The sequence below is a fragment of the Salvelinus sp. IW2-2015 genome, linkage group LG19 (assembly GCF_002910315.2).
Source record: "Salvelinus sp. IW2-2015 linkage group LG19, ASM291031v2, whole genome shotgun sequence".
Lineage (NCBI taxonomy): Eukaryota > Metazoa > Chordata > Actinopteri > Salmoniformes > Salmonidae > Salvelinus > Salvelinus sp. IW2-2015.
In genome coordinates, this window is record NC_036859.1 from 33,176,770 (window position 1) to 33,197,464 (window position 20,695).

The window sequence follows — 20,695 nt, forward strand, 5'->3', positions numbered from 1 at the left end:
GTAATTCAATTAACTAATTCACTGAATAGTATGTGAATGTGACACTTTAAAAGTGGACATTTACATTAAAAACTAAAATAACTAATAAAGTAAGAATGGTGACGTGGCATTTCTCAACTCTAGCCAATCAATAGTAATGTCAGTCTGCCCTCTGCTGGCTCATTGGTTGACTGACATGGGAGTTATTCCTATCTGTACAGACCAGTATCTACTATGTAGAGTTACATGGGTAGGTACAGTGTAACTGCCCATTGCTACATAATACTTACTCTGCTGGCTGTTTATATATTTACTTGCATAATGAAATTCTCATCAGATTAAACTATAACACACAAGCAAGCTTGGATGAAATAATAAGGAATGTAAACAATGTTGAATGATTTCTGTGACATGAGTTTGGTCTGTATGGCAAAGTTTTTCACTTACAGCACAATAACCGTTTAAGGCTTGTGGCAGACACAAAATAAATAGATCGTAAATATCGTTACAGATATCAAAATCTCAGTGAGGAAGAATTCTAATTGTTCCAGGAAGACTTTGTCAAACCTTTTTTGTACCAGGGACTTAAAAGCTATGGTCTCTTTTGTGTCAGGGATCAGCAAGCTATGGTCATTTCTCCTCAGGAACCGCTTACATTAAAGAGCACTGTAGAACTGACCAAATTAGAGTCTCAGGGACCGCCAGCAAACAGTTGCGAGACACTGATATAGCCTTGAGATAGTGTGATCTTCTGTCTGTGAGTGTGGAATTATCAGTTTGAGTGGGTCCGTCAGTAAGTATTCACCTGTCAAAGAAAAATGAAGTACAAACAGATAGACACGAGATGGAGGTATATTTGGTTTGTCTGTCATTAACTTTTTCTCCCACTTTACATGGTAACATACTCAGATTCAACAAAACTGGTACTTTTTTCCTTTGTTGTGTAATCAATGATTAAACAAATAACACACAACAAAAACTTAAGTCGAGAGCTGATCTTTGTGCACTTTTGTAGTGACGCATAAAGCCAGAGCCAAGTGATCATGGAGAACTAGGTATCTATTGGACTTGACATTTTCAGTCACCCTACATGGGACCACAAAGACACTCAGTATTTCAGCATTCTGGAGAACACCAAATAATCTTTCATGTGCAGAACACCAAATAATATTTCACGTGCAGAACACCAAATAATATTTAATGTGCAGTGATGCACTCACAGATGAACAGAGTTTAAATTTAGGACTAAGCCCAGTTTAAATTTCGAACTGGTCCAACACTGTATGTGCTGTAACCAACTATCGTTGTCATGCCAGTTTAATATACAAATTTGTACTACTGCAATCAAGGTTGCTTGTTTCTCCATTACCTTAGTTCATATTTCTTTCAACATGAGACAGGTGTTTTCTATGTTTAATTAGTATACAGGGGAAGCCCATAAGACAACAGTGTTTATCTAAATTGATTTAGCAGAGATGCTCTCTCTCCCCCTTGGTCTGTCCTTTTCTTCATGATTCTTCTCTATCTAGTCCAGAGAAGTGGTTGGTCTGTGAAAAAAGCATGTGCTTGTCTAGGTTACTGCTGACAATGATGTACGGAGATTTTATCACAGAAAATGTCATTTTGTTAACATACTGTACTGTATATGCCTCTGCTTCACAAGAAAAACAAGCACCTCGCGGAGCAGAGCAATTCTAATAGTCTTGTCCGTATACAAAGGCCCCCGACTAAAATGACAGACCTGTCAGTCGGTGTACTACTATCATAGTGAACCCCCTCAGAGGGTTCATGTAAGGTTTTTCAGCAGAGCATCTCATTCACTCTAACACACACACACACACACACACACACACCTTGGCATTGACAAAAAAATAGGCCCCCCCCAAAAAAATATATAAGTGTAAAAAGTAATGAATGGAAATAAACTAAGTATATTGTTGCTGCAACTAAAAGTATCTGTGAATGGTAGTTGTTGGCAGTGTGCGGAATTTCAAATCTCCTTGTCCAGGATGGTTTTGACATTGGCAAACACCTGAAACAGAGGGAGAGAAAGAGATGGATTAGAGAAAACCAGATTCGTGTTTGTGTTTTTGTACATGTGCAATCGCCTGGGCAGAAGTGTGTGATTGCCCTCCGGAGGGTACAAGGGAACAGAGAGACAACTTATAGGGAAAGAAACAGCTCAGATTGAGGGAATTCATACTGAATTGTAAGATCATAGTGAATGAGTGTATACTACGGAGTGTGTACTACGGAGTGTGTACTACTGAGTGTGTACTACTGAGTGTGTACTACTGAGTGTGTACTACTGAGTGTGTACTACTGAGTGTGTTCTAAATGCCCATCATGTGTGACTGCAATGGCGCAGTGCTGTATACTCCTGTTGCTTACCTTGTCCACACCGCACGAGGCATCCACAGTGCGCACCTTGCCCTGTTTCTCATACAGTGAGATGACGGGCCGTGTTGACTGCAGGTAGGTCTGGATCCTTCAGGGGAGGAAACGGAGGCTCAGAAACAGGGCTGACCAGTGCCTAGGACTCAGAGGAGACCCAAGTACATACAGCCAAGCTAAAACATGCTCCAGGGTGTATTACTTTTAAGGGTAAGTCAAGGCGGGACTGAAAAWCGCAATCTCAAAAGCAATGTTCCGTCAATGTTTTTTCACTATTATTAAAGGTGCATTATCTAGTTGTGTACAACCTGACTGATTTCAGATAGAAATGCGAGTTATAGATCTGTCATTCTCATTACAATCAAGTCTGATTCACAGTAGATCTGTTCTATATGAAATATTTCTATGCTTCACCTCGTTTAGTTTTTGCTTCATATTACTTTCGGTTTTGTACATTACCTTAAAACTGCTGAAAATACAATATTTTTGGTGACTGAAACTATATTTCACAGCGGTTTAGATAGCATGATGATTCTCTACACTATACATTGCTTGTTGTGTCACATTAACTGAAATTAGAATTTTAGAAACCAGGAAATGGCAGAGCTATTTCAACATATGGCGCTTTATAAGAACACATTTTTTTAAATGAGCAAGAGCCGTGTCTCCTTTTGAGAGGTCCAGTTCATATTAAAAAGGTCAATAGTCAGTGATCATAGAAAGCTCCCGAGCATACTACTCGCCAATGTCCAGTCTCTTGACAACAAGGTAGACGAAATCCGAGCAAGGGTTGCCCTCCAGAAAGACACCAGAGACTGTAACGTTCTTTGTTTCACGGAAACATGGCTCACTCGAGACACGCTATCGGAGTCGGTACAGTCACCTGGTTTCTTCACGCATCGCGCCGACAGAAACAAGCATCTCTCTGGTAAGAAGAAGGGCGGGGGTGTATGCCTTATGATTAACGAGACGTGGTGTGATCATAACAACATACAGGAACTCAAGTCCTTTTGTTCACCTGACTTAGAATTCCTTACAATCAAATGCCGACCGCATTATCTACCAAGAGAATTCTCTTTGATCATAATCACAGTCATGTATATTCCCCCCCAAGCAGACACATCGACRGCCCTGAAATAACTTAATTCGACTCTATGTAAACTGGAAACCACATATACTGAGGCTGCATTTATTGTAGCTGGGGATTTTAACAAGGCTAATCTGAAAACAAGGCTCCCTAAATTCTATCAGCATATTGATTGCGCTACCCGGGCTGGCAAAACCCTGGATTATTGTTGTTCTAACTTCCACGACGCATATAAGGCCCTCCCCCGCCCTCCTTTCGGGAAAAGCTGTCCACGACTCCATTTTGTTGCTCCCAGCCTATAGACAGAGGGAGCAGCCCCCTATCCACATCGACGGGACAGTAGTGGAGAGGGAGGAAAGTTTTAAGTTTCTCGGCGTACACATCACGGACAAACTGAAACGGTTCACCCACACAGACAGAGTGGTGAAGAAGGCGCAGCAGGGCTGAAGAAATTYGGCTTGTCACCAAAAACACTCACAAACTTTTACAGATGCACAATCGAGAGCATCCTGTCGTTCTGTATCACCGCCTGGTACGGCAACTGCTCCGCCCATAACCGTAAGGCTCTCCAGAGGGTAGTGAGGTCTGCACAACGCATCACCGGGGGCAAACTACCTGCCCTCCAKGACACCTACACCACCCGATGTCACAGGATGGCCAAAAAGATCATCAAGGACAACAACCACCTGAGCCACCGCCTATCATCCAGAAGGCGAGGTCAGTACAGGTGCATCAAAGCGGGGACCGAGAGACTGAAAAACAGCTTCTATCTCAAGGCCATCAGACTGTTAAACAGCCATCACTAACATTGAGTGGCTGCTGCCAACATACTGACTCAACTCTTTAATAACTTTAATAATCACTTTAATAATGGAAAAATGTATGTAATAAATGTATCACTAGCCACTTTACACAATGCCACTTTATATAATGTTTACATACCCTACATTACTCATTTCATATGTATATACTGTACTCTATACCATCTACTGCATCTTGCCATCTTGATGTAATAAATGTATCACTAGCCACGTTAAACAATGCCACTTTATATAATGTTCCCATACCCTACATTACTCATCTCATATGTATATACTGTACTCTACACCATCTACTGCATCTTGCCTATGCCATTCGGCCATCACTCATTCATATATTTTTATGTATATATTCTTATTCATTCCTTTACACTTGTGTGTATAAGGTAGTTGTTGTGAAATTGTTASATTACTTGTTARATATTACTGCATGGTCGGAACTAGAAGCACAAGCATTTCGCTACACTCCCATTAACATTTGCTAACCATGTGTATGTGACAAATACAATTTGATTTGATTTGTTTGGACGCTACCTTTTCTCCAGGCTCGCTCTGTTGTCATCGGTGCGCCCACTGCTCTTCCCTCTTTCTACACATCTGTTGATACAGACCTGTAGACAAACACAAACAGAGCTCTCAGGATAAAGATTACACTGTCAGCCAAGCAATAAAGACATTCACACTCGGAGGCAACTTTCAGAAATAAAAGTCGTACTCCAAATGTGTCATATCTGATATGTTGCCCCTTCCTGTTCATCCCCTTCCCTTCCTCTTGCCCCCAAAGCTGTATTATTACCTCATTGCTACAATCGAAGAAAAGCACAMATTTGACGTCAGCCTCCCCATCCATGATGGTGGTCCACCCCTGGAGGTTTTCCTCGTTTCGGGGGAAGCCGTCGATGAGGAAGTGGATCTTCTTCTCGTCTAACTTCCTGGTCTCYTCCATGGCCTGAGGACAAAGGAAATTGAAAGTTAAAGGGATATTCTTCTCCAAATCGAAGTCAGACATTTTTATGTCTAAAAAGTATTTATTACACACCACCTGTAGACCCCACTGGGTGAACTATCCCTTTAAGGGTGAAGCAAGGATTAATTCAGCCTATGGAGCAATGACAGAGACTATTTCAGTACTCAGACCAACATTACTGTATAGTGCTACTCCATATTATCTAAGCTAATAGTAATGCTAACTGCCAGCTTACTGAACGTCAACAGTTAACACAAACCCTGTAGTCATAGGTACCTGGAGTTGGTGCATACCTTCTTGAGTAATTTAATGGTGATCTCGAAGGGGACTATCTTGCCATCCTTAATGTGGTTATCGATGAGCTGTCCGAACTCGGAGCCCTCTCGGCTCCGTTCAGCCCTCAGCAGGTCTCCGGCAGACAGATGAGTGTAACCGTAGTTCTGGGAAAAACACAAAGGGTTAATGCCAGCCTTAACCAAAACAACACAGTGCACTCCTCTAATAATAATAATTACTGATTCAACTGCTTATGGAGAACAATGGGACAAAAACATGTGTATACTTGTATTGTAATAGGAATGTCCAGGTGAACACAAAGGAGAGCACTCGTTGGTAAAGTCAATCAAAAATCTATCCGGTTTAGTACAAGTTGCAACAGGGAGACACCGTCCAACCAACACAGAAGCAGAGAAAATGTCTAAATGGCCTCTTCTGAGCAGGCCCTTACATCCAAAATCACACAAGCACAAATGTTCTGTAAACACCCGCCTCTTGGAGACAGGCCCTTAACATCCAAATCAGACAGCACCAAATGTTCTGTAAACACCCGCCTCTTGGAGACAGGCCCTTACATCCAAAATCAGACAGCACCAAATGTTCTCGTTAAACACCCGCCCTCTTGGAGACCGGCCCTTAATCCAAATCAGACAGCACCAAATGTTTCTGTAAACACCCCCTCTTGGAACAGCCCTTAATTCAAAATAGGCAGCACCAAATGCTGTAAAACACCCGCCTCTTGGAGACAGGCCCTTACATCCAAATCAGACAGCACCAAATGTTCTGTAAACACCCGCCTCTTGGAGACAGGCATTTACACTACCAGTCAAACGTTTTAGAACAGGGAACACCTACTCATTCAAGGGTTTTTCTTTATTTTTACAAATTTCTTCATTGTAGAATAATAGTGAAGACATCTAAACTATGAAATAACACATGGAATCATGTAGTAACCAAAAAGTGTTAAACAAATCAAAACATATTTTATATTTGAGATTCTTCAAATAGCCACCCTTTAATGAGAAAAACCCTTGAATGAGTAACGTTAGGTGTTGTAAAACTTTTGATCGGTAGTGTATATGCTAATGAGACAGCACCAAATGTTCACCAAATGTTCTGTAAACACCAGCCTCTTGGAGACAGGCCCTTATATACTAATCAGACAGCACCAAATGTTCTGTAAACACCAGCCTCATGGAGACAGGCCCTTATATACTAATCAGACAGCACCAAATGTTCACCAAATGTTCTGTAAACACCAGCCTCTTGGAGACAGGCCCTTATATACTAATCAGACAGCACCAAATGTTCACCAAATGTTCTGTAAACACCAGCCTCATGGAGACAGGCCCTTATATACTAATCAGACAGCACCAAATGTTCACCAAATGTTCCGTAAACACCAGCCTCTTGGAGACAGGCCCTTATATACTAATCAGACAGCACCAAATGTTCACCAAATGTTCTGTAAACACCAGCCCCAGAGGCTTGTAGGAAGTCAAAACTAAAGGCAGTGCTGTCAGCTGCTACAGAATCACACAGTGTTCACAGAATGTCATCAACACAATACAACAGTGAATAATCCGTGTGTTCTCTGTCCTTATACATTCCATTTGGCGTCAACCACTATCAACAGATATGAGAATAATCCATAACATTCAGCATCAAGTCAAGTGACCATCAACACACACCTTCAGTGTCACAAACACTGGAAATCATGTGTATTACAGAAAGGACAAATATATTCAAATTCTGTTGATCACTCTAATCTAAATAGGAACTTTAGTCACCTTAAATCTCCCTATTACATCTTTCCTAACAATTTAGCTAGCCTAATTTGTTAAGGAATCAATTGGGTTATGAGAATGAAATTGTCCGGGAGTAATGTAGATCCTTTAAAAGGAGTGCAATAGTAACAATGTCCTCAGCAGAGAATAAACATAAAGGAGTCACGTGGTGTTATGCCTAGATGGTTATTGTTCAACAGTGAGTTGCTGTGCTCCATTGACACTGAAAGCAGGGGAGGGGTTTAGGGAGAGACGAGACAGCATCACWAGTGCGCTTTAACTATTATTGTGCTGAATGAATGGACACTATGTGTGAGTTGGTGTTATTTCATGCTGGAACAGGATTCTTGCTCAAACTCATTTGGCCACAGCCCTAAATTATGAATATAGGGCAGGGATTGACATTAAGGTCTTAAAGACACGTCAGGAAAACTTTTAGGTTGCCAAAAGATTATGATCACATGCCTGAAAATAAGGACAACCCTTAATGCMAATCCCTGATATGTCAAAACACACATCAAAGTATTTGGCAAATACATGAAACAACTTGTCACAGAAGAAAGCCAAAGGAGGCCTGCTGAATATCAGTAGTAGACACTAAATCTTTGCTTGAGTTTATCTATTGACGCAAAACACCACCCAGACAGACATCTGCCTTGATTTCTCATGCCTCCCTGTTCAASGGCCCCGTTGGTTGGAGAGGTAGAGCAGGTGCTTAAAAAAAACTTGACATAAAGTGAATTGCACGACAGCTGAACATRATAAGATGTACACTACACATCTGCATGACGTCAATAGCAGTGCATAGGCTACTCTGTATGTAGTTAGAAGCCGACCCCCATAAACACATTCCATCCGTTTCTCAACGGATGTAAGACATGAAAACACTAGCTACTGATTAGAATAGAAGTCATTGCTGTTTTACATAACAAGCTAGCTAGCCTCTGTCTCTCGTTGGTGAACTATAGCCCACGTTGAATTCCTGAGGGGTAAACTACAAAACAGCTAAATAACTTTTTATTTTTAAGAAAGATAAGCTAGAAATGAACATGTTCTAATTGACACAAAAACCCAAAACAATAGATTGTGATTATTGCTGGTTGTTTATCGAAGTTATAGTCCCTGCGAACGGATTAATAGCAGCTACTATACCACTCTTTCAGGTATAACCTTTTATTCATAGCTAGTTTGCTAGTCGAAAGTGTAATGATGGGAAAAATATATAATTATTATTCATAGTTATTTAGCTAGTGTGGTCCTGGCATAGTTATACTGGTAACTGCTCCTTCTTCTATATGTGGCTATGCTAACATACATTGATACATTTAGCTGGTCTCCACTCGACGGAAGTTGCCACAACCCCCTCAAATGTATTAGTGGTTTCTTTCCTAACACACTTCAATGCCCTGTCAAATGATCATGGTCCTTTTCATGGTTCTTTCTCACCGTCTCATACCTCAACGATTCTGACGCACTGGGTTCCTTTGCCCGAGCCAGGCCCACCTAGCACAAACACAACCTGCGCCTTCTTCATGTCGATCAATGCGACGGTCGCAGCCCTGTACACAACGCTCCGCAACTTCGCAGATAAGCTACTCAATAAACGGAAACTCATAAACCGAAAACAACAACCGATCAGGAGTCGGCAGACCAGGTTGGAACGTCAGTGGGAAGTCCGCAATAGCCAACACCACTTCCCACTGTTGACATTGCCAACCAATGGCAGCACAGGAGTGTCCATGGGGTGTTAACCACGCCCATATACTTGTTTTTTTCAACGCAGGGGTCTGGTGTACGCCTCTCCCTCACTGGTTGTCGCYGTCTATCCTCCCAGCATCAGCACCTAGCCAAACTGAACAGCGAACGACCTCGACTAAATGATGCTCTACCAAGCGAGGGAGTTGGACGGATAATGGTTAATCGGTCGACGGAGATAGAAATGGATGATTCGTGTCACCAAAACATTTAAGGGATAACTGAGCGGCTGGGTATCACACGACGTCCCGGGCACGTTTGTGCAGCTCWGGCTGCTTTCTCTCACCATTCATAATGCACCATTCATGATGCGAGTTTCCCTCATCCTTGATCTCAAGAATGGCAAGAAGAAAACATTGAAATAGCCTAGCGTTCATGGCTCGACAGGGCACCATAGCCTGCCACGCGCTGTTTCGTTGATTCATATAGACTATTAGGCTATAACTAGCCTACTATCATCGGGTTTAGGAAAGATATGAGCCAAAGTCTTCTTGTTGTGCCGACCAAGACAATCTTCTGCGAGGGCGCCGTACCAAAAGCAGGGCTATGCAAGCCATCCAAACAAAGGCACCCCAACACCCCCATTGACTCACCTGCTGTCCCGTCGCCACTGACATGACAACGCCGAGCCGAAAGAGCAGGATCAAAGGGCACCGACCTGCAGCCGGACGCGTGGACTCGAAAAGGAAGGGGGCGACGGACTCGAAGCGAGGAAGCAGCAGCCCGAGGGATGCCGAATTGCAGTTTCTGGGGATAAGCACCAAGGGCAGTGCGGCACTCAACAGTCATATCGGGGGAAGGTGGTGGGGGAGCTGTTCAGTGTACCTTCCCCCCACTCTTCGTTCTGCGCCTACCTTGTCCTTAACGTTCCATTTTCCCGGCGCGAAAAAATGCTTGAAAACAACTGCAGTATTGATTTGATTTCGAATGTTGGCTCTGTGTTTATATTCAAAATGATTAACCTATTTCGTTTTCTTAAGCCATTTGACTGCATCAGTGATGGGCAATTAAAATATTAATCTTGATTTACAAGCTCGCTGGAATTCGAGAGGGACTGATGTACATACTGGTCAGGTATCGTCTTCTCCCTCCGTCTCTTGTTCTGCTTACTCTGCTACTTGCCAGCACCATGGGCTGTATCCAGAGCATCKCCTGCAAGCCGCGCATTAGAAGGGAGAACATTGTAGTCTACGAGGTATCGGCCTCCATTGACCAGTGCCCAACGGTGATAGAGGAGAACTCGCCTATAGTGCTGCGGTATAAGACACCATATTTCAAGGCCTCCGCCGGGATCGTAATGCCTCCAGTGCCCCGCAATGAAACCTGGGTGGTGGGTTGGATCCAGGCTTGTACTCAAATGGAGTTCTACAATACTTATGGTGACATTGGCATGTAAGTTCTGAGCTGTCACCATCAGTAATCATTCAATCTGACTGACTCTGACTCTTTCTCACTCTCTCTCTCTCACACACACACAATAGGCTTTAGTTCAGTGGGCTAATGTCTTGAGTCACTTGGCCAGACGATCCAGGTTTGGTACCCAGTCGGTCACATGATGTGAGCTGTTCTGTCTATATGTGTCCGTTGGATGAGTGAAATTCTAGCAACTGTACATTTTCTAGGCTACTATTAACATAGTCCATTAAGCGAGGCTATTGTAATGTATCGTTATCATAAACTGTTGTACTGTTTTGTAGCCAGATATGATATAATAATATAATCTCTTTGTCCACTACCCCAGGTCCAGCTGGGAGTTACCGGAGCTCCGCGAGGGCCGGGTCAAGGCCATCAGCGACTCGGACGGGGTCAGCTACCCCTGGTACGGCAACACCACCGAGACAGTCACCCTCACGGGCCCCACGTCCAAGCCGTCGCGCCTCACGGTCAGCATGAACGACAACTTCTACCCCAGTGTGACCTGGGCCGTGCCCATCAGCAACAGCAACACAGCCATGCTGTCACACATCACCCGAGACCAGAGCTTCATCACCTGGCTGGTTGCCATCAACTCTGTCACCAAGGTACTGTAGGCTTCAGAACATGGACTTTCTTGGACTTTATGAACTGCTCTGTTTAGTTTTTGTTTCATTATCTTAAAAGGTATAGTTCACTTCAAAGTCAAAGTTTGTCCGTCGTTTTCCAACCTCTAAAGTGGTCTAATTTCGAGATAAATCCACATCCCACACAATCAGTTGTATGGATCCAACAATACGTTCCTCAATCCCAAATGCATGGGAAGAATTAGCACCATCTAATTAGTTTGATGAACCCAACAAATGGTGTGCAATGTGGACTCATCCCAACATATGACCACCTTTGAGGTCTGAAAACATCTGACAAACACATTATGGACTGAACTAAGGCTTTAAATGAGTGTTTTCTATGGTGTTCCTGGAGTACCCTCAGGGCTGTTCATTTCTGTCCTAGCCCAGTGCAGCCTTGGGCCGGGGGTAGTTAATGTAGGCTACATATTGCGAAACACTTCTCTATGTGCTAACTGTAAAGCTCTTTGGGCTGCAGCGTATTACATGACAGTTGCTATACAAGACTCAGTGGAGGCTGCTGATAGGAGAACGGCTCATAATAATAGCCRGAACGGAGCAAATGGAATGGCATCAAACACCTGGAAACCATGTTTGATGTATTTGAAACCATTCCACTGATGCCGCTCCAGTCATTACCACAAGCCTGTTCTCCCCAATTAAGGCGCCACCAACCTCCTGTGATGCAAGTTAACTTTTACGAATATMATTTTTTCACTTCCCAGGAGCGCATTGTGCTGCAGACGGTGCGGTGGCGGATGCAGGTGGACATCGCCGTGGACCCTGACATGCCCCTGGGCTCCCGGGCCTCCCTAGTGGGCCGTTCTCACCAGGAGCAGCCCCACATCCTCAACTATCAGGAGCCAATCCTCTCCAACGCCCTGGGACGACCCAATGCCAACGACGCCCAAGTGCTGATGTGGAGGCCCCGCAGAGGGGCGCCCCTAGTGGTCATACCACCCAAATAAGGTCCAAAAGACTGAGAAAGAGAGATGTGATTGGTTCATGGTAATGAGGAAGTGTGAACCATCACAAAGCAGGGAAATTATGAGTTATCTTGCCAAGATGTCAGCTCTTCACTCACACCTCTACTGTCAGGGTTCAATGGATGATAAGAAATTGTGAAAAAGTGTAGGTATTTTCTCTGGACTGGACTGCATTGGAATTGGCACAGCGGAAATGTACAGAGCTAGACTGGTTTCAGGTGCAGGCTCAACACTGCATCAGCGTTTGATTAAGTAGGACTGTTTTTGAACGGCCACAGTCCTGAATTAGAGTTGTATCCATTTTACAGAAAGGGACAGAGCTATCGAAGTTTCATTGAGGTGCACTGAACACAGAACTGCATCCTACTGTAGATCTTATTGCATGAGAAAGAAAACGGTCTTTGACTGGAATAAGAATACCATTTTATATAAGCTCATCACATTAAGGATATTGAATGGAACTTCTTACATTGGCCATGAAATCCTGCAAGCTGGAAAATCTCCTCAGTGCCAATTATGGATATAACAGCCTTTAACGCTCATACAACATTTAAGAACACATCATTAGATTTAATTATGAGTCAAATCATATTATATAAATCTTCTGTTAGTTTAAGATCAACTCACATCAATCAGATTGTATTAAGAACACCGACTTGGCATAAAGTTCTACAAAGAAATGGGCTGATTGTAGTCTTATTGAAATACGCCATGTTTATCCATTCACATAGAAACATAGAACATGGATGGGTTAAAGGTGTGGGTTTTCTGGTGTCAGTTGAGTATCTACACGTACAAACACGAATGTCCAAGTCTAAGACCAACCCTTGCCCCTACCGATGTTGCTTATCTTTACAATCCTTTCCGATATACTCAAAGTGTCTTGGGTGAGGGGATAGGGGTTTATTTGGGATTGGGCCATAGTCCCACAGTACACTATTAAGGCAGTAGACTGGTCTGGTATTGGGTTTATTCATAGGGGTCCCTGTCATATTACACAATGTCACATGATTCACGCTCCATCTATGCTGCTCACCAGGTTCAGTCCACACCTTCCCATCTGTCTGTCCATTTCTCTCCCTCTCATCACTCCATCATCCTCTCTCCTCTCTACATGTCACAATCCCGGAATTTCTCTCCACTCCAAGACTATGCAAACACATAGGGACTGTTGAGTGAGATAAAAAGTACCAGTCAGAAGTTTGGACACACCTAATCATGCAAGGGTTTTTCTTTATTTTATACTATTTTCTATAATAATAATAATAATAATAATAATTAATAATGAAGACATCAAAACTATGAAATAACACATAGAATCATGTAGTAACCAAGAAAGTGTTAAACAAATCAAAATATATTTGAGATTCTTTGAAGTAGCCACCCTTTGCCTTGATGGCAGCTTTGCACACTCTTGGCATTCTCTCAACCAGCTTCACCTGGAAGGCTTTTCCAACACTCTTGAAGGAGTTACCACATATRCTGAGCACTTGTTGGCTGATTTTCCTTCACTCTGCGGTCCAACTCATCCCAAACCATCTCAATTGGGTTGAGGTCGGGTCATTGTGGAAGCCAGGTCATCTGATACAGCACTCCATTACTCTCCATATTGGTCAAATAGCCCTTACACAGCCTGGAGGTGTGTTTTGGGTCCTTGTCCTGTTGAAAAACAAATGATAGTCCCACTAAGCACAAACCAGATGGGATGGCGTATCACTGCAGAATTCTGTGGTAGCCATGCTGGTTAAGTATGCCTTGAATTCTAAATAAATCACAGAGAGTATCACCAGCAAAGCACGCCCACACCTCCTCCTCCATGCTTCATGGTGGGAACCACACATGCGGAGATCATCCGTTCACCTACTCTGCGTCTCACAAAGACACGGCAGTTGGAACCAAAAATCTCMAATTTGGACTCATCAGACCAAAAGACAGATTTTCACCGGTCTAATGTCCACTGCTCATGTTTTTTGGCCCAAGCAAGTCTCTTCTTCTTATTGGTGTCCTTTAGTAGTGGCTTCTTTGCAGCAATTCGACCATGAAGGCCTGATTTACGCAGTCTCCTCTGAACATTTGATGTTGAGATGTGTCTGTTACTCTGGGTCTTCCTTTCCTGTGGCGGTCCTCATGAGAGCCAGTTTCATCATAGCGCTTGATGGTTTTTGCGTCTGCACTTGAATAAACTTTCAAAGTTCTTGATATTTTCCATATTGACTGACCTTCATGTCTTGAAGTAATGATGGACTGTCATTTCTCTTTGCTTATTTGAGTTGTTCTTGCCATAATATGGACTTGGTATTTTGCCAAATAGGGCTATCTTCTGTATACCAACCCTACCTTGTCACAACACAACCGATTGGTTCAAACGCATTAAGAAGGAAAGAAATTCCACAAATTAACTTTTAACATGGCACACCTGTTAATTGAAATGCATTCCAGGTGACTACCTCATGAAGCTGATTGAGAGAATGCCAAGAGTGTGCAAAGCTGTCATCATGGCAAAGGGTGGCTACTTGAAGAATCTCAAATATAAAATATATTTTGATTTGTTTAACACTTTTTTGGTAACTACATGATTCCATATGTGTTATTTCATAGATTTGATGTCTTCACTATTATTCTACAATGTAGAAAATAGTAAAATAAAGAAAAACCCTTGAACGAGTAGGTGTGTCCAAACTTTTGACTGGTACTGTAGGTGGATAAATGATTAGGAAACACAGGATGGAGGTATTTTTCACAATGATGGCTTCGTCATTTTCCCAAAATGGCTGCYGTTCATTGATTAAACTGAATATTTTTCTAGCCACATTCACAATTTTCATTCTTGGGTAAGATGGAAGCTATTTCCATGTTAGATACACAAAGAAATGAAAATAGATTATATATGAACACAGCTTATGCACCTCTGACTAGGCACCAAACATATTCAGTGATCTGTTGTTATAGAGACTGTTTTGGTTTGTCTAAACTCGACACCATAGGAACCAGGGTCGCTTTCATTAGGGCACAACATAGCAGGGTGCTTTGCAACACAAAAATTTGGGCAGTCCCACCCTGTCTTTAGCCTGTTTTGTTCCGTTTGGTGCCCAATATGACCCAGTTGTTGTGAAACATCACACAATTTATTACCTCTTTGCTCATCAATAAATCCTGCTTTGTGATTTCATGCCTAGATGAAACAACACACATACACACATACATACATACATACATACATACAAACAAACAAACAAACAAACAAACAAACAAACAAACAAACAAACAAACAAACATACATACATACATACATACATACATACATACATACATACTACTGGCTTTTCAATACTAAACATCTGTTTAGACCCATATTTCACATTTGATCACTTTAATTATTAATTTCTGTTGTTGCATGAAAGGCAATTTTTGCATACAAACATCAGCAACTGTATGTGCAATTCTTTGGATCTGAATGTCCGGAAATGAGCAGCAAATTCAAAGCATTCCTTCCTTTAATCCTTTTCCTCCTTGTCCCCAATAAAAAGACATCCAGGATCTAGTCATTCGTCTCAACCCCTCCCCTCTGCAGTAAATGTGCTATGGCCCAACACTCCCACTAGGTGGAGCTGTCACTCAAAGACAAATGAGGGGCTTTGTAACGTGTGAGGCATTCAMTTCATTAGAATGCCCTTGGTCTTATTGACCGTCAGTACCTCTAAAATACATTCATACTACAAACTGCCTTTACCCTACTCCCTTATTCCCCAAATACATAAAAACATGATAAAATATATAAAAATTGAATATTTATCTCAAACTAACATTGTCAGTGAATTCTTGGATTCATCCAAACATTTTTGTTGATACCTCCAATCTAGACTCTGCTGTGGCTGGTGGCCTCATAGCCATACAGGAAGGTGGCAGCAATGACCAGCACTGCTCCTAGGAAGAACACACTGGGGGGAGAGAGAAAGAGACAGAGAAAGAGAGACACAGAGAGAGAGAGAGAGATCGGAGGTTGTTAGAGTTATAGACAGAACATTTATATTCAGGTCGTTCTCATATTAATTCAGCTCTCTTTTCGTATTCCCATCTGTATTTTATCAGGAAATCTGTTGAGAGTAAGAACCTTTGATCCAAGATGGACCTGGCCAGATGATTTATCAAAGTGTGTGTGTGTGTGTGTGTGCGTATATGTACCTGGTGGGGTCGAAGTCCTCCAACCAGAAGTAGGATATGAGTGTTGACAGGATGATGGAGAGTGAGGTGGCAAACCCCTTCAGGATGTTGTCTGCATACTTAATGACTGCTGCTATGACCAACCCACCCAGAGCCTGGAAACACAAGCAACACAGAGAGGACATGGATTTAACCCTTTACTGCAGTGGGCTAAATCAGTGTTTCTTGGTAGCCTTAAACAAATCTACTTTGAAACAAAAGTATACACCTCACACACAGGGGGGTACACCTAATTTTTGAACGTTGCTATGGGCACAGCCAAGCAATGGAAGTGCAGAGTGAGGGTGGCAAACTTGCCAGAGTAAATTATTTGAAGGAGTCAATTTATAGAGTATACAAGTCAAGTATACAAGTGTAAGTGTMATTTTATATTTATTTTATTCAAGTTCGCTAACRTTAGCTAGAACTACTACTAGTTCTGTTGTGATAATAACGTTAGTTAGACCTACTAGTAGACTAGTTCTGTTGTGATAATAACGTGAGTTAGACCTCTAGAGACTAGTTCTGTTGTGATAATAACGTGAGTTAGACCTACTAGTAGACTAGTTCTGTTGTGATAATAATGTGAGTTAGACCTACTAGTAGACTAGTTCTGTTGTGATAATACGTTAGTTAGACCTACTAGAAGACTAGTTCTGTTGTGATAATAACGTGAGTTAGACCTACTAAGAGACTAGTTCTGTTGTGATAATAACGTGAGTTAGACCTAGTTGTAGACTATTCTGTTGTGATATAACGTGAGTTAGACTACTAGTAGACTAGTTCTGTTGTGATAATAACGTTAGTTAGACCTACTAGAAGACTAGTTCTGTTGTGATAATAACGTGAGTTAGACCTACTAGTAGACTAGTTCTGTTGTGATAATAACGTTAGTTAGACCTACTAGTAGACTATTCTGTTGTGATAATAAGTAGTTAGACCTACTAGTAGACTAGTTCTGGTGATAATAACGTGAGTTAGACCTACTAGTAGACTAGTTCCGTTGTGATAATAACATTAGTTGTGTTGTGGTAGAGGTTAACTCAGGCCCGGGCCATCACCCAAGCCAATAAGTCTAACAATAACTATAATGATAAACTATAGGCTACATAACTATACCATTTTGGTGAGCATCCACACTGGAGGAAAGTTTACCATTTATCGTTCTACAGTCCCACACCTGTCAATCGACTGATCAAAGCATCCAACTGCAGGCTGCCTAGTAATAAGGTGGTGACACATGATCATTCATGAGTAATGTTCCCTCTCATTTATTTCGGCACTGAGCAAATGTAGGGTCTGCTGAGCGCAAACTTGAACKTTGTGAAAATTCTGGYGCACTGTTTACTGTGAACACTGAGGCTGTAGCCGCTTTAACTTACAGTTATAACAGTGGCCAAGTAGGCTACTGTGGCAATTTTATCATAATGTAGGCCTATCAGAGTGACCTACCATCAAAAACAATGGAGAAAATGCATCCCATAACATTTTAACATGGAAATAGATGTTCTATTTATAAGCATACAGTAGCAGCCAATATGTGGTGTTCAATGTCGGCCTACATTCCATGAGACTTTTGGAAAAAATATGCAGGCCTTGACATGAACTTGTTTACCAACTTGTCCTTCAGACAAGGTGACTAAAAATGTGTTGTTTGATGCAAGAAATTACTTTACAAAATGTAATTAATTATTATTCCCATACCATTATTACAGAGAATCAGACAAATTATGCTACACTTTGCCTATTGGCTACTTAAATTATTCAAGCCTGTTTCAAAATACAACACTGCCCCTTTAAGACATAATTTTTTTCTTTACCTGACTCACTTTTCAAAGATGGCTAGAAATGCACACATTTTGTGCTCCTGTAGGAAGCAGCCACTCCCCCATTGCTGACTAGAAATTAGCTATAACTGGGCCAATAACTCACTAGCAAAGAATATGAACAAATGTGCACACATGGCTACATGCAGTTCTTGCTTTGATCTCAAAACATGCGCATCTACTCGCAACCACTCATGTGGTAAACACAGTCCAGTTCAAAGAAAATGGCACAGATCCATAAATGGCAATGGTCTATTTGGCTCTGATTGGTTTTGCTGCACTCGTCTGTAGAGTATGGGCTGAGAAGTTAGTTTCAATGCAATAGAATCCTACTCCAGTGCGTTCTGCCTACAAGAAAATCTCGTGCACAGATAGTTTGTTTTGTTTCAGTATGTTTCAGTGAAAGTGGCTAACATTGGCAATTCCCACAGTAGATTGAAACGTTGATAGTGTTAACTAAAGGGGAAAGCTATAAAGTTGAGTAATGTTCAATCTCATGCTTCTCTGCACAGGCTRATATTTCTTATGTGCGCGCACCAGCAGAGTTTGGAGGGAACATTGTTTAAGAAGTCTCTAATGCACAGATAGGCTACTGGTTCAGTGACCATTCAGTGTTTTCATGGTGTGTTCATTGTCATAGTGACCACTACAGATAATAGGCTACTTCAATGTACATGTAGGCCTAATGAAAAATAATATAGTAACTCTTATTTAAATGTAGCGATTCAACATCAATTGCCATTTAGTCTGCTCATATTTAACAGTATGTCATTGCCTCATTGCTCAAGTGGTTTGCAATTGATTTCCATTTTTCTAAAGGTTGTCAATTCTTTTGGGTCTTCTTTTTCACTGTGCTCATCTCTACATGTCCTGTGCAACTATTTGCAATGCATCAGTGCAACAATGTTATAATAACCGGCCAAAAGTGATCACACAATGCACTTTCCCTCCTCACTTTCCCTCCTCACTTTCCCTGACATGCATGTTCTATGCTGTAGGCCTGTTTTACATTCAGCAATTAGCAAGAGCAAGCCTGATTCTTTCCCGAATAGGCTATTAGGCCTAGTATCAAAATAGCTTTTGTAGCCTATAGCATTCCCTGGGAATTTCACAAGGAATTGCTTATTTCGGAGAGGCTTGCAGCCTATAGCCTGTTGCGCATGTGAACTGCTTGGATAAGAGAGGCTAGTGACTTGTAGCCAAAGTAAGAAGCTAAATATTAGCTAGATATTAGGCCATTCACTAGCTAAATGTTAAGACTATAGGCTAAATATTAACCTATCAACGTGCAAGAAAGATAAATTAACAGATTATGAAGGGCAGATCGGTAGTCAGTTCCCACAGGCTGCGCTCTGTGGTCCCTGGGCATGCAAAGCTCCACTAATGATTGGTCCTTAGCCTACGTTTTTAGACAATACAAGTATTATACCTGGGCTACAACAACACAGTGCAATGAGGAATCAATTATTGTTATTAAGTGAATATGCAAGTATTGTCCATAGTCTGTAGACTGCCGTGATGTAGGCTAATTTGAATAACAGCTCACATGCCCTGTTTTGTTTCAGGCCAAAATAACTGCATAGGCCTACAGCCTAAGGCTGCTTATACAGCCATTTGGATCACTGTGGGTCTATACTCGACAGTTTAGAAGGTTCAGAAAGGTACATTAGCAGGCCACTCATATGGTGTAGGCCTATTTTGTCATGATGTAACCAGGTGTTAATCTAGGCCTAGGCCTACTATAAGAAAATATAGGCTTCTCCTTTCCACCTTCCCGCCCGTAAATGCTGTAGCCTATTTTACATTCAGCAAGCAAGAGCAAACGTGCATCTCCCCTCCAATAGGATATTAGTAGACTAAAGAAAATAAGTCGAAATATGTGTCCAACAAGATTTTGTAGTCTGTCTTTTCCTGGAACTCCACAAGATTTAAGAGGAATAGCCATGGCAGCGGAGAGGCCAGGAGCGCAATTGCGCAACAGAACAATAAAGACAACATATATATAGCCTAAGTGTTACGTCCGTCATTGGAAGGAGACCAAGGTGCAGCGTGGTAGGAGTACATTTTTCTTTATTTTCAAATGACACCAAAAACAACAAAACACGAAAAGAACATAAAGCTCTGTAGCGCTAAACAGCAACAAGATCCCACAAACTAGGGTGGAAAACAGGCTGCCTAAGTATGATTCCCAATCAGAGACAACGATAGACAGCTGCCTCTGATTGGGAACCATACCCGGCCAACACAGAAATAGAAAACTAGAATGCCCACCCAAATCACACCCTGATCTAACCAAATAGAGAAATAAAAAGGCTCTCTAAGGTCAGGGCGTGACACTAAGTTAGAAGCGTATGCATATTAYACCATTATTCATAAGGTCAATGTTAGGGTTAATACTGCACTGAATACATCCAGTCAAAGGAAAAAAAGTTTCTAAAATAAAGAAATCAAAGGTAGCCTACACTACACTCTTAAAATTAGCATACACTACACTCTAAAAACAAGGGTTCTTCTAAGATCCTCAAAGTTCTTCGAAGAACCTTAGGGTTCTCGGCACTGAAAATGGCCGCCAAAAGGT

At 41.8% G+C, this 20,695-nt stretch overlaps 4 protein-coding genes across 5 annotated transcripts in view; 2 read left to right on the forward strand and 2 right to left on the reverse strand.

The window, feature by feature from the left end:
- LOC111979369 (eukaryotic initiation factor 4A-II-like) overlaps positions 1-20,695 on the forward strand; it is a 336,073-nt gene that overhangs the window by 69,402 nt on the left and 245,976 nt on the right. The gene's annotated exons all lie outside the window — the stretch shown is intronic.
- On the reverse strand, positions 816-9,019 carry LOC111979498 (UMP-CMP kinase). Its single transcript, XM_024010084.1, has 6 exons — positions 8,765-9,019; positions 5,539-5,685; positions 5,075-5,227; positions 4,813-4,889; positions 2,371-2,467; positions 816-2,011 (listed from the first exon to the last, which is right to left on the reverse strand). Exons 1-6 carry the CDS (start codon positions 8,921-8,923, stop codon positions 1,970-1,972), a joined length of 675 nt encoding a protein of 224 aa, XP_023865852.1. The 5' UTR covers positions 8,924-9,019; the 3' UTR covers positions 816-1,969.
- LOC111979497 (protein FAM78B-like) lies at positions 9,113-15,398 on the forward strand. The gene is made up of 3 exons (XM_024010083.2): positions 9,113-10,455; positions 10,805-11,084; positions 11,831-15,398. The coding sequence occupies exons 1-3, from the start codon at positions 10,121-10,123 to the stop codon at positions 12,071-12,073; spliced, it is 858 nt and encodes a 285-aa protein (XP_023865851.1). The 5' UTR covers positions 9,113-10,120; the 3' UTR covers positions 12,074-15,398.
- The window catches only part of LOC111978929 (UDP-N-acetylglucosamine transporter-like), a 39,491-nt gene continuing 34,209 nt past the window's right edge, over positions 15,414-20,695 (reverse strand). For both annotated transcript variants that reach the window (XM_024009178.2, XM_024009177.2), the window contains exons 7-8: positions 16,274-16,407; positions 15,414-16,029 (exon numbers count right to left, since the gene is read on the reverse strand). In XM_024009178.2, the coding sequence (XP_023864946.1) occupies positions 15,948-16,029; positions 16,274-16,407 (216 nt within the window). In that variant the 3' untranslated portion in view covers positions 15,414-15,947. The remainder of the gene's footprint in view (positions 16,030-16,273; positions 16,408-20,695) is intronic.